Source organism: Drosophila obscura, unplaced genomic scaffold (assembly GCF_018151105.1).
Source record: "Drosophila obscura isolate BZ-5 IFL unplaced genomic scaffold, ASM1815110v1 contig_200, whole genome shotgun sequence".
Lineage (NCBI taxonomy): Eukaryota > Metazoa > Arthropoda > Insecta > Diptera > Drosophilidae > Drosophila > Drosophila obscura.
The window spans coordinates 197678-212267 of record NW_024542791.1 but is presented as its reverse complement, the minus strand read 5'-3'; the positions used below and the strand labels follow the sequence as shown (position 1 = coordinate 212267).

General features: G+C 40.0%; 2 protein-coding genes across 2 annotated transcripts; one reads left to right on the top strand and one right to left on the bottom strand.

Moving 5' to 3' along the window:
• The first annotated feature begins 1466 nt into the window (after window positions 1-1466).
• On the top strand, window positions 1467-10779 carry LOC111079911 (MAGUK p55 subfamily member 6). Its single transcript, XM_022375248.2, has 9 exons — window positions 1467-1852; window positions 1927-2024; window positions 7279-7431; window positions 7490-7987; window positions 8609-8869; window positions 8947-9157; window positions 9222-9553; window positions 9629-9703; window positions 9898-10779. Exons 1-9 carry the CDS (start codon window positions 1750-1752, stop codon window positions 10072-10074), a joined length of 1908 nt encoding a protein of 635 aa, XP_022230940.2. The 5' UTR covers window positions 1467-1749; the 3' UTR covers window positions 10075-10779.
• On the bottom strand, window positions 10631-11407 carry LOC111078476 (proteasome maturation protein). The gene is made up of 3 exons (XM_022373175.2): window positions 11296-11407; window positions 10965-11230; window positions 10631-10900 (listed from the first exon to the last, which is right to left on the bottom strand). The coding sequence occupies exons 1-3, from the start codon at window positions 11296-11298 to the stop codon at window positions 10768-10770; spliced, it is 402 nt and encodes a 133-aa protein (XP_022228867.1). The 5' UTR covers window positions 11299-11407; the 3' UTR covers window positions 10631-10767.
• Between the last annotated feature and the right edge of the window lie 3183 nt (window positions 11408-14590).

Here is a 14590-nt window from a genome sequence, read left to right as displayed (position 1 = left end):
CTGGAACCTCAGAAACGTCATTTCATTATATACCTTAAACATACCGGGAAAATCATATTCACAATTTTAATATTCCGTTTAATATTACAAGGTAGTTGGCCATCTCAGCCCTAAACAAATAATTTATCCGATAGATACATACATTTTTTAGAGTTGCAGTTCAAGTCCTTTTTATTGGATTATTTACATATTAGGTTCAAACAAAAACAACATAAAACGAATTTGTCGTCGTTTTGTGGCGTTGCCGACTGTGCAATTCGTAGTTGCTGCGGGCTGCCATACCGTGATATTTTGTGATATGAAACGTCAATTTTGATATTCGGTTTGATTACTAGCTAGTTAGCCCCAGCCCGAACAAATATTTTATCCGATAGATACACAATTCTACAAGATTGGCTAGTTTTTAACCCGCTACCATTAGATATTTGAGAACACACCACAAAAAAGAGGCCAAAAGAGATCAAATTTTTAAAAACTACCACGATTTGAGAGCGAAAAATGTCGGTATTTTCTGTGCGCTAAATGGAGTTTGGCGGTCATTTTGAAAAGTATTTTAATATACCTTAAAAAATTGATCGACTTTTATATTCTTTTATATACCGAGTATCATAATTAAATCTTTAAACGATTCGACGTTAAAATATCCCGTAAAGTATATAATATATTATATTATATTTATTATTAAATTATATATATTGTATATTCTATAAATGATACGTCTAACGCATACTTGTGGCTTGTCAACCGGTAGTATGGATTTTTGTTATATTTCCTTTTATTAATGCTAATATTTTTGCTTCAACCTGTATTTGTATTTTTAAACGGTCAACTAGTATGTTAATGTTAGCACAAAAAGTGCTGTTGTAGCGCAAGTTGCCAGGGGAAATTCAACTAAATATTTTGTCATCTCTAATGTTAGGGAAAGTTAACCAGCTGCTAACGTTCAAATTTTGTAACGCTCAAGAAAAAATCGGCCACAATGAAAAAGAAACGTTTCCTGAATGACATGAAGTACAAGAAGTAAACATCCTGCTCCAGTCCTCACTTGTGGAACGATAAGCCTTTGCAATTGTATCCGTCCAGATGCACCAGGAAATTGAAACTTTAACTCAGCTATCGCACTAGACAGTTTCCAGAGTCAAGTCAGTACATGCAGGCAGATTCGTGTAGAGAATGCAATTTCCCATTAGGCTGAGGGCTTAAGCTGCAGACACACGAGATCATTGAAGGCTTTGCTGACCGTTGACCCAAGACTCGTTGACCAAGCTAACTTCATGTCCTGTGCAACAGATGACAGCAGCAGAACGAAACTTTTAGCAGAAAAAAACGTTTTTTTAACATACCCAAAAAGCTTTTCTGCAATGTTAACAGAGCAGAAAAAGCTGTAAAAAAGCTCTCGCCCAGCTGTCGGTTGTTGTAGTAACTTGGCTTTCAGATTTCCGAGTGTGGTGGTGTCTTGAAGCAGATTGAAAGACAAAAAATTTTCGACTTGTTGTTAGCGGATGCTTGTCGTGTGGCCAAAACAATAACATCCAGTGATTATTACTGAAATAAGTTGTGTGTTGTGTGGAAGAATAACTGCCGGAATTTGGCGTCTCTGGAGGGTCTGTTCGAGTTCCTTAACCTTCGCATTGATTCATTTGTGGCCATTATTTTGGACTTCTCGACTCCCTCCCCCTTCCCTCTGTTGCTCTTTGACTTCGTGTCTCTTCGTTGTGTGTGTGTCCAACAAAAAAAGGGGGCGCCAGAATGGTGCGATGGAGTGCCCGGTCCCGTCGTGCGGCGCGTCAGGACAAAGTTGAGCTTCTGGCCAGCAACAACAGGGCCGGCGATGATGATACATCCGATAACGGTAGGTTTAGCGGTACATTAAGCTGTCGAAACGATTGTCATTTACGATTTGGCCTTACGATTACACGACTCCAGCGGCCTTTCGCAACTCCACGGACCTCTCCGACCACGATGAGATCTTCCTGAAGGGCCTGCTGCTCAGCAATACCAATACACCGCACAAGGAGCTGATGGTAAGTGGACCAGAACACGAATCACATTTATTTCTGACCCAGTTTTGCCCCCCGTTCTCCAGCGAGCATCTGTTCAATAAGAAAATTGCTCATACGTTTCTTCTGTTCCTCCACACTTTTCCGCACACACACACACATTTTTCCATACAATTTCCACACCCATACCAGGCCAACCCCACACATACCATACAGAGGCAATCTTTGTTTACTTTATCGATGGCATTGCATGCTGATTTTCGGTCTAGATTTTATGTGTGTGTGTGTATTGCTTTCTTTATTACATCATTTTTCTTAGAGGGTAATATCCGTGGCAGATTTTCTTCACCCAGCTACAGAGCACTCTGTATAATCCGCCAAAAGGGTGAAGCAAAACTCTGATTTTTCTTCTCTATTTATGCCCCCTCCTATTTGGTCTTTTTATGGCCACACATTAACACCATCTCTTGTTTATCTTTTCGCACTTATTTTCGCACTTGACCCCGTTGAGAGAGGCAGATAAGTTTCAGCGCTACACAGAATGAGGTCTCTATTAGATCATTATTGTGATATAATGGACTAGCTTGACCCCAAAAATGTCTACAAGTTTCGCAGTAAAATCTGCATAAAACCTGGCAACTTAATCAAATAGTAAATATTTTTGGATTGTTTACGCGGCAAACACGCGAATTGCCTGGGAAAACAATAAAAGAAATGTTTTTATAAGGCTGGAGCCGATACGGGAATGCCCTATAAAGGGAGTAGACTTATAAAAGGAAAACTATCTAGGGCGGAAATCAATAAGGATTCAGGCTTATTATGTGTCTAGAAATATGACTGAATATAAGTATAAGGATAAGTATTTATTCGCTTTGAAAGATATGATGTATGGCCAAGAGAGATGGAATGTTCTTCAAAGAAATCTAATCTAACATAGAGACCTATTCCCGTTTTCCTTTGGGAACTTAAACTTTCGTTGATTGATTATGTCTTACTATCATTGTTCCACTTAAGATCGACTAATGATTTCATTAGTTTCTTAGTTTGGTTTAAACATTTCTCTTTTAACCAAACCTAACCTCGAATTCGCCTCAAGCTTAAACTAGCTGTAGGAAAACCAAAACAAACCAAAAATCCATCAAAACCAAAACAACGTAAATAATGAAAAGCGACATCGCGTGACGCGGATAATTAGAATGCCACATTTTTCTAGGTGGAAATAGTTTGTTGCTGTTGCTGTTGCTTTTGCGGTCTGTCGTCTGTGGCTGTTGAGAAAGGCAGTGAAAGTAATTAAAACCACAAGTCACGAGATAAGAAAATATGAAATGTCACTTGCCCAAAACCCGAAACTCCAAAGCCCAAACCCAATTCCAATCCCAATCCCAAATACTCCTCCTATCCTACCATCTCGTTGCTCTCTCAACACTCTTCGAGCACTCCCCTATTTTATGCAGATTACATAAAATACGGCACAAGTCGTCAAGTCAACTCTTTAATATCCAACGCCCCAAAGAAGCTTTGTGTCCGTACGGCTGGTGTGTGTGTGTGTGTGTTGTTTGAAGGGAAAACCGGTTTGAAAACATATTTCCATGTAAATAACACATACCTGTGGTGGCTTTATGTTACCTGCTTCTTCCATACGGGCAGTACAACGATGCACAAAAAGCCCAAACTTGTTGGCCTACTAATGCAGCTTGTTTGCGGAGAGAGACACATCTGTACGTAGAAGGAGAGAGAGCGTGAAAAAGCTTTGCAGCGTGCGAGAAGCAGAGAGAATCGGTGAGATCTTCAGATAATTTTGAGAAGAGCTTTAAAGACTGTGAAAGATCCCACGAATACAGAAACTTTCAAGAGATGGTCAAGTATTGTCTCTTCTCAGGTCTCTTCAGGTTACACTTTTATTATTATAGCCGGTAATTTGTATGGTATATGGGTGCTATTTTTTACTAGAAAAAAATATGGAATAGATAGAAAGAATTGTTTTGCATATAAACGTAAAAGTGTGAAACTTGAAAATTTATCTAAATCAAACATTGAAGTTTTCGGAATTTTAAAAGAAATTTTAATTTTAAAATTTAATTCTTTAAAAAACCATCGAATAAAAATAAAAAATAATTAAAATAAAAAATATGTCTGTTAAATTATACATAATTATTATGGCAAGAAATTTTCTTGCTTATAAATCAAATTAGTGAGTATCTCATATTCGGTCACATCCCTTTTATTCGTAAGTCACTCAGCAGTGAGAGCGAGAGAGAGGGAGCTGCTCAAAGCCTCTGTTTAGCTACAGCGCTAGTCTCTGTTAAGCGTACAGTTGTAACGTAAGCTTCACGTTAGCTTTACGCACACCATCCAACCAAAGCACGCTCTGCTCTCTTGCCCGTGCTCGTTCTCTTGGATACTTGGATACTAGCGCACGCTAGCCCTAGCTCTGTGCCGTACAAATGAAACTCGTGTGAATCAGATACTTTTAAGCAGTACTAAGGTGAGGTTGGATCCACAAAATACGCGCGCGCTACGGTCCGTTGGGGTTCCGGTTCGTGCTGGTTCGATTCAGTGAGCATTTGCTGTGCTAGTGTGGGTTTGTGTGTGAGCGTGGCTTAAACGGGGCGGCATATGCAACAGTTAGTTCGCTCTCTCTCTCTCTCTCTCTCTGTCTCCCTCTCTTTGAACGCGTCTTGTGTTAATTTCGTTTAAAATTTGTGCGTTTTAACCAAGAAAAGGGTGTAAATTCCAACAAGTTCCATCAACAGATCAATAATAAACGACTCAAATAGAAAACTAGAGCAAATCGGATTGCTTTTGTTGTGTCCAATTACTGCACTGCCTTGGAAACGAGAGCTTTTCTGTTAGCCAAGTTAACTTGATGACGTAGTCGCTGTGTGTACACACCCGGGCCCCCCGCGCCAAGAATTGTGTAACCTGGCCAACAAAACAGCAGTCTTAACTGTGTTTTGGCATTTCCAAAAAAATATTCAACTCTCGTGCGGAATACTCACATCTGAACACACACCAATACACACACACACACACACACAAGCCGTAGTGCTCTCTTCTTGGCTTTCAGCGCTCGCGCGTTTTGGGAGTGGCTCTACCCGAAAAATAACCAAGAAAAAGTCAAGAAGAAAAAAAAAGTGTAATTGAAAAACGAAAGGCGCTTCCAATCAACCATTAAACTTATGGCATATAAGTGTTTTAATTAGAAATGTGATCCCCGGGGAAAATTTCATTATAAAAAAGAAATACCCATTTGTAGATCGAATTTCCCAAGCAATGCATATTAGCCTTGGCCAAAAGAGAGAGAGAGAGAGAGGCTGAGAGAGAGACGTTGTTGTTTACGAGTTGTTTTTGGTGTTGTGTTTAATTAACAATTTGCTTAATTAGTAATCACCTGTTGAAACGGTTAAGATGTTTATTTCTGTTGTTGTTTAAAGCAATTTGCGCTGCTGTCGTTGTCATGACAAACCCCATTTGGTGAGGTGAAAGCCCTTTACTGGCTAAAGCCAATAACAAACACAACAACAAAAGGTACCAAAGGCAGCCACAAGCACAACAGCAACAGGAAATAATGGCAACCGAAGTATTAGATACTCTTTCAGATACCTCGTAGATCGATTTTTAATAGAGCTACATATGTATGTGGGATATAGTAGAAGAATTATTAAATTTAACAGACGAAGGGGTGAATATATAACTGAATTTAGCCTTGATAAAATACTACAAAGAAACTTATCCCCTTCGAACAATGATGAGTAATAGATATAGTAATCATTATATTCGGTATCATCAGTCCAAAATCATAGTACTTCCTTTGAAAAGGGTACCAAGAAAAGTACCACAGACAGTAAGAGGAACGGAACTGCAAAAGCAGAAAAGTATCAATGACAATTGGCGACTGTCGACTATTCCGGTGCGTGTGTTTGTGTGTGTGTGGGTGTGGGTGTGTGTACGAGGATGGGGATTATCTGTCGCGTGTCTCTGTGTGTGGTGGGGCTTCTTCGGTCTTTTCACACGGAAGCAGAGCTGAAGAGCTGAAATACTGAAGGCTGAAACATGATCTTCGTCAGACAAAAATGTCTAAGTAAATAAACAGTAGTCGAGATGACCGTCGCGACGGTGGGCACCAAACCATTTCCAATATCCAAGGCTCCCCTATCCCCTATAGGCGGAAAAGAGGAAGTGTATGAGAAGGGGAAGGAATAGTTTAATAAATCTTATTGGTATTATATTAGATTTAAAGCTAAGCTGAAGGTGATTAGACGAGGAGAGGAATTGCTATAGTTGGGAGCAGTTCTATAAGGGAAGTCCAAAATAATATTTTTGGATAGCCTAAAAAACATCTATGGAAACTATTTTATTTATTCTGTGTAGCTGATTCTTTCTTGACTGGGAAATTCTTGCGTACAAAATCAATAAAAGTTCATGGAAATTATGTACTTACAGCAAGTGCAATTGACCATGCTTTCGCCCCTCCATAATCAACTGCCACTATAGACGTCCCACTACACTAGTATTTTCCATCAAAGAGAAACAGAGAAAGAGAAAAGAAATGCATATGTACAGTGTACCCATGCGATACTATACGTATACGTATTCTCTGATAAATATTGCATGAGGTTGACTCAGAGGCGTCTCGTCTCGTTTCGTTTTCGTCTGTTCCCATCGTGGGCGGAAACTGCAAAAGGGGGAAAAATAATATATACAAGAGAAGCACAGGAGGCGCCGACGATGAAAGCAAATTCCGAAACAAAAAATAAAATCAAATACAAAAGGGGAGAGGGACCCAAAGAATGGCAAAGCCGGAAGATACAAATTATGTGCAATTAAAGCAGAAAAATTCACTTTTTATTCCTAGAGAGACCTCAGACGACCCAAATTTCCCAAGACGCGACCCAATTTTTGACCTAAGACTCGAAATATTTCGTTGTCTTTTGCGAAGCACACACAAAAGGTCACTGGGGTTAAATGGGGGATAGGGCTGGATACAGTACGACAGATAGAGAGAGAGAGGGAGAAAGAGAGCTTCTCCAAAAAAGAAAAATAGCTTGAACCAATTAACGCACTCACTCAATTAACCCAAAGTGAATAAATGGAGTGGCTGGCTGCTGGATACAAGACGAGGAAAGACAAGACGATATGACTCGACTTGACCTAGGGCAGGCACGCCCCAGTCACAGTCTCAGTCCCCGTCCCCGTCCCAGTCAGAACTTAATTAGATGTACATGACAAAGTTTTTGTATGCTTATATTGTGTTTATTATTCTGGTTTTTCATTGCAGCTAAATCCCACAGAGCCACAGCCAGTGCCAATCTTTCTGCCCGCTCATCTCAACAATAAACCGATCTGTGACGATATCATACGCAAATTTTCACCCTCAAGGCGCTTGGAGTCGCGAGAGCTAGCTAAACTTTTGGCACAACCTCATTTTCGTGTAAGCACTAGCCCATATAATAATATAGATATAAATATCTGACTTTCCGTTCTTTTAGGCTCTGTTGCGCGCCCACGATGAGATAGGATATTTGTTCGAGCAACGTTTGACAGCTGCCGGCGGCTCAACCACCCAACTAGAACTAGCCAGTCAACGCCCATCTGGGAACTATCTGTACACGGAGGATATACTAAAGAGCAAGATGCCAGTGGAGACCATCAAGATGGTGGGTCTGCGTCGGGATCCCAGCAAACCGCTGGGCCTCACCGTCGAAATGGACGAGTACAAGCAGCTGGTTATTGCACGCATTCTGGCCGGCGGTGTCATCGATAAACAGAGCATGCTGCATGTCGGTGATGTGATACTGGAGGTGAATGGCACCCCAGTGCATTCGCCCGACGAACTCCAGGTGGAAGTCTCGCGGGCCAAGGAGAATCTCACGCTGAAAATTGGACCCAATGTGGATGAGGAGATCAAGAGTGGTCGCTATACCGTGAGTGGGGGTCAGGTAAAACAGAATGGCATCGCGGGTCTTGAGGCGGGCAAGAAGTTAACGGTAAGTGTTTTGGATGTTTTTTTATGTTTTACTGCTTTGGTTGGAGAGTTTCTTTCAAAGACAATATAAATAGATGACCCTACATTTTGTTGGTACCCAATTTTTGTTTGTTTGCTGGCTAGCGAGACACTGCGGCTTTCGTGGTTGCAAAAAACTTCGCTGCATATGACCATTAAAATGTGTGGCCGTTACTCTTCTCGCTATTTATATTGTCTTTGGTTGCTCCAAGAATTTGTTGCTTTTTTGCATGGATTTTGATTAGCTTGGACAAGTTTTTTGCTTACGATGCTCCCCCAATTTGTTCTATAATTTTATACAAACTTACCTCAACATTTTTGAATGCATTTTGAGAACGAACATTCCATAGAATTTTGCAATTTGAATGAGAAAACATTTCGCATAAACATATAGGAACGATATAGCCATTCCATATACATATACTTCCTCCATTCACACACTCCCCAATGATAATTGAATAAATAAAAGCTAAATCTTAGAATCAAAGTACCACCTCAAAATTTCTCGAATCACTTGCAACTAAGTAAGTAAATCTTTGGCTCAAACTTCCTGCAAAACCATATCCCATAAATTTATATATGTTGCACTTGTTTCCATTCACAGTGTTATATGCGTGCCTTGTTCACATATAATCCTTCGGAGGATTCTTTGCTGCCATGCAGGGATATTGGACTGCCCTTCAAATCGGGTGACATTTTGCAGATCATCAATGTGAAGGATCCCAATTGGTGGCAGGCCAAGAATATAACCGCTGAAACGGATAAAATTGGTCTAATACCCTCACAAGAGTTGGAGGAGAGGCGGAAAGCGTTTGTGGCACCCGAGGCGGATTATGTGCACAAAATTGGCATCTGTGGCACGAGGGTGAGTACATACTTCCATTGAAGCCCCCAATCTAATCCCAAAACAAAAACTAAGTAAATGTATTTTCTATGGGGCAGATCTCGAAACGAAAGCGAAAGACCATGTACAAATCCGTGGCCAATTGTGAGTTCGATAAGGCGGAACTTCTCCTCTATGAGGAGGTTACACGTATGCCGCCATTCCGCAGGAAAACTCTGGTACTGATTGGCGTCTCCGGTGTGGGCAGACGCACGCTCAAAAATCGTCTGATTAACAGCGATGTGGATAAGTTTGGGGCAGTCATTCCACGTAAGTCAAACAGCGCACCTTGGCTGAGCACAGAAAATACATTTTATATCCCAATTCGAAACAGATACAAGTCGCCCGAAGCGCGCTTTGGAGGAGAATGGCACCAGCTATTGGTTCATGGATCGCGAGGAAATGGAGGAGGCCGTCAAACAGAATGAATTTCTCGAATATGGCGAACACAATGGCAATCTGTATGGCACCCATTTGCAGTCGATTCGGGATGTAATCAATAGCGGTCGCATGTGCATTCTGGACTGTGCACCAAATGCTCTAAAGATTTTACACAGTAGCCAGGAACTGATGCCATTTGTTATATTTGTTGCGGCGCCGGGCATGGACCAGCTCAAGACAATCTATGCCGATCGTCGGGCTACCGGTTCCAATAGAAATCTATCCGTAGGTCCTTTAGTCCTTTAGTGGCACAAACACCTATAGAATCCTTTTTAATTTGTTGCTTGCCCTATTCCACAGTTTGATCGTCAAAGCTCTATACGCTTCAGCTCCCGGCGTGCCCGTACGCTCGAGTCGTTAGCATCGCTTTATGAGGTAAAGTGCCCCGCCCCCCCAAAACCCCACAGTTTTATGCACAATCAACAAAATGGATTAACGTTGTATCTACCACACACCCCACTCATACGCAATCGCCACCCGCGTAGGCCACACTTGTAGCCCTCTTAGATATCTGCCTGAACACCCAGACATTGCTTAACACATACGATTTGTATCGCTTATATCCGCAGGATGACGATCTGGTTGCCACCGTCGAGGAGAGCAGCTTTGTGCAGCGAAAGTACGAGAAATATTTCGATATGGTCATTATCAATGAGGATTTCGATGAGACGTTCCGTCAGGTGGTGGAGACGCTCGATCAGATGAGCCACGAGGATCAGTGGGTGCCCGTGAATTGGATCTACTAACGAAATTCGGCAATAAAATCAAACTAAACTACACCATTGTCTTCTTGCATATACTACATATAAACGAAACAGCAACCATAAATCTCTGCAGAATATTCCAGTAATTGAACAAAGTATCCAATTTATAGAATAAACTATCTATATTGATTTGATCAGTTATTTGTTGCATCCAAAATCTGTTTATCTTTATGTGTATATGCATGCAATTTTGTTGTATCATTTTTGAGTTTCCCTAAGAGAAATGTGCCCTCCGTTTATGCTTCGATTTGTCCTAATTGTAAGCCTAATTTTACGAAACGAATTCGTTCAATTTTACAATCTATACTTATATTTTTGTTTAATTTATACAACAAAAAAAAAAAACAAAATCTTCTCTCTAATGTTTTTATATATCCAATTTGTAATTTTAACGAATCTCCTGAGTACAAGAAACAAATCCTTTCTGCCAATATTTCAGTTTAGTGTTTAGTTTTGTTTTGAATAAAGTGTGTCTAAGTATAAAGAAACTAGCTAAATATTGAACTTACAGCGATGATGAAATAAAGAAATATATGAATTTGGCTCAAAACACCAACAAATCATTTTCAGCTGTTAGCCCGGGGACCATTTGTTTTAATTTATTTTCTGTATTATATCGTTTAGAATGTTTGCTAAACGCTAGGCGTTCGTTAAGACTTAGAGGAGTACGTGCGTTTAGTAGATGCCCAGAGATTTCTCCACCACGGCGTGAGGCTGACGCATATGCTCGTTGTACTCGGGCAGACCCAAAAAGTCCTCAAAATCAATGTCTTCATTGCGTCCAGTCAGCACATCATCCATGAAGTTGCTAAAACGGACAGCACATTATAACAAGGTTCACAGAAATAGTATTGCCTATGGCAATCACTTACCTGGAGGGCAAGAAGGGCAGACGTCCCACCTGGCGTGCGGAATGACGGTCCATGCCCATCTTTAAGGGAATGCCCAGACCCTCGCGATTGCGCAGCATCTGCATATGGAGCGAATACTGGTGCTCGTTGTAGTTGGCCTCCGAGTCGCGCAGACGATGCACATGGGCCAGTTGATTGAAGCAGTTCTCCTCCGTGGGCATTCCCACTTTGCCGGAAGCATGGAGCACCGTCAATTCGCTCGGCTGCACTTTCAACGATTGCTGATTCTATGCGGGGGACACATTCAAACCGAGTTAATAAACCTCCTGCATAGTCGCAGTGCATTACTTACCATTTTGCTTATAATTTGTATTCAATTTGAACAGGGTTTATAGGGAATTTGTGAAATTTACAAAATTTTTGTTGAATGACAATCAAAAACAGCGCAAGTGTGACCGTGGTATCGTTTATCAAATATATCGTCTATCAGAAAAACACCGAAATATACCTTCACATTTTCAAAATATACCATAAATATACTGAGGAACGCACACAAAAATATCGATTAGGGTTGTGAAAAACATCGTCAAGGCAATTTACAAGTGCTATAGCAGTGAGTCTTTGATGAGGAGTGCAATATACAATTTGCGCCAAATTCTGAATTTGAATTTAGAGCAATCAAAGGAACATATTACAATTATTTGTTATTAAAAAATCATTACATGTTCAAATTACATAACAATTTTTTTTATTGCATCATATGTTTTTTTACTTACATTAATTTTATTAGCATATTTAGCACTTTTGTCACTGTATGTTGAAGCAATTAGCTTTCGGCAGCGAACTAATTACACTTGGCGCCACAATTGATTTTGAATGAAGTCCTGAAAACTAAAATCATAGAAATTTGATATTATTCCGAAATAATATATTCTGAAATTGATTTTTAGCTGACTCGCTTGGACTCTTACAATTCAGTTTTGATTTAGAAACAATTTTCTGTGCGTTTGTCTATGTAAATTCCGTTTATTAGCGTTGTTAGCACTTTTGTCAAATGACGAACTTGAGTGTTGTGATTAATTACACCCTCGCCAACACAGCTAACCACACAGAAATATCAAAAAACCACACACTGGCACGCACAGACGGGCACAATATGACGACTGTGGGGCACGGCTCTAATCAATTCAATCAACATATCGAATCAAAGCCCCAAAACAAACGCCAAATTTGTTGTTTTCTTTTTTCACGCCCACACCTTTTAGCGGCTTTTATGATCTACTGCTCCACAGAGCAGCGATTCATTTGCAGTGACAAAAAAAAAAAAACAAAAAAATGGATAGTCCAAGCCGAGCCGCAGTCGACAAATCACACGACAAAGTTTAATTAGTGCATGGTCACTAATAAACATTTCGTTGCTGGGTTGCTGGCACAATGAATTTGGTGTTAATCAAACTCCCGCATACAATGGACACAAACTGTCTCCGGGGCGGCTTTTCAGACACCATCCGTCTCTAGTCGTCTGATCGATCTGAACTTGAAACTGACAAAACTAGAAATACCAAAACAATAACCGGATAAGGTTGGGAATTGTTTGGAAATCGACACAAATATGCATGCAAATGCAAATTTTGAGTTGAGGTTGAGGTAGAGGTAGTGGGGCTGTATATTCGTATGGTTTATGATTTATGGATTGGCGTCTCTTTATTGCATACTTGGCGAATTTTGAACATAATTTATTCAACGTTATGTGTCTGACTTTTATTATTATGGCTGCAAATAATAAATACATTTAAATTCAAATAAATAATTAAGAAAATAAATAGAGTATAAATAAATAATTATAAATAAATAAAAAAAAAAAAAAAACAGACAGCAAAGTCTCATAATTAAGAAGAGGAATAATCATTAAAAGCCTTGTTTTTATGGAGACAATATTTACTGTTTACAATTATTTAATTCCAAGATTTCTTTATTTTTGTTGGTATTCAGTTTTTTTGTGAAAATATAAATAATGTTTATGGTAAATGCTTAAATATTTGTTGTCCATTGCTTACACTTATATTTATTGTTATTATTATTTACTTTTTTTTTTTAATTTATGATTTTCCTTTTTTTTATTGATGCTTTTTACTTTTGGAACATTTCTTGCATTTTTTCCAGGAAACAAACAATTAAAATTTTAAAATGTCTCGAAGAGTGACTGGGATATCAGGGTGATGCAGGAGTTATAGCTGATGTTAAAGCCACTTGAGCTGCGGTCACATCCGCCAAATATTTCGTTGAACATTTCGTTCAGACTCAGACAAAAATGTCGATGCATGGCCAAAAATATAGCAATCGTCTCTTTTTCCATAGATTATTCCATAGACCCAATAAATGAGTCAGAGAGTGGTGTGCCAGACTTGCCCCTGATAAGCGAGGTTAATCGATTAAAGAACTAAATACCCCAATACGTAGGTACATAAAATCATCTTGCAATTATATAACACTAAATGAAACTGGGTATATTTATTTTATTTGTATGCTAATGAACAATGCAACAAAATAGTTGAAATTAAATCAGTTTCAGTTCTGATTCGATTTAAACATCTTTAATATAATATTTCTATCAAATTGGTTCTTCCACACTCTCTATTAGAGCTTTCCTTATACAACTCCCTGTCTGATTGTTGCCTTTCTACTTCGAATATATTTTCAACGATTGATTTATGGCGATTACTTTCCGTTTTACAGCCAACGTCCAATTAAAACATACATAGTAGAGGAGTACGAAACGAATCGACCAATTTACCAAGGCAGACATCGAGATACATCTTTTTTTTTGGGATATGCCACTAGACGGGGCACAATCGAAAGAGTCAACTATGTATGAAGCGCGTAAATGGAGATCTCTCTCTCTCTCTCTCCGTTCAGGGTGAGAAGATCAAAATGTAAAAGTCAAATAAAAGTATAACGTCAAGAATTAACATTTTTTCACAGCAATAAATACATAAAAGTCAAAGATGTGTACACAAAAGAGAGGGGAACAGAGGCGTAACCCGAGAGGGGGATAGTGCCAGCTTGATTGGGCCGTAGCCGTTGCCGTTGCCGTTGCCGTTCCCCTGCTGGATCGAACATATGTGTAGATATCTATATGCATGACTTATATGGCATTCAATTTATAATCTTTTGCAGCATCTCCGCTGGATGCAGCATCCAGCATCGCCCTCTCCTCCATTGTCCAGCGCTAATAGAGACATACAAACGGCCAACTGGCAATTGATCCGGCAGTGCCATATCGAAAGACGAGACGCAACCCGGGGGCTTCGTTAACAGCGAAAAACTTTGAATGTTCGAACGTTTCGTTAGTTTTCGTCGGGTGGCCATAAACTTTTATTGGGCCAAAGACGAGGACAATGGGACGGGACGGCCAGCGAGCAGCTGTAAGCAGAAGTCAAGATGATTGGGCACATTATGCTCTGCCCAGACCCAAAACCCAGTCCCAGTCCCAGTCCCAGGCCCAGGCCGGGACTCTGGGTATCTTTCTTTTTAATGTCCATAGGGGTCGCTGCTGCGTTGCACGATCCTCCAGTCTTCGTCTCTTCCTCCTCCTGCTCTTCCTCCCATGGGTGCCAATTAAGATACGAAGAAGCGGTGCCTAGGGG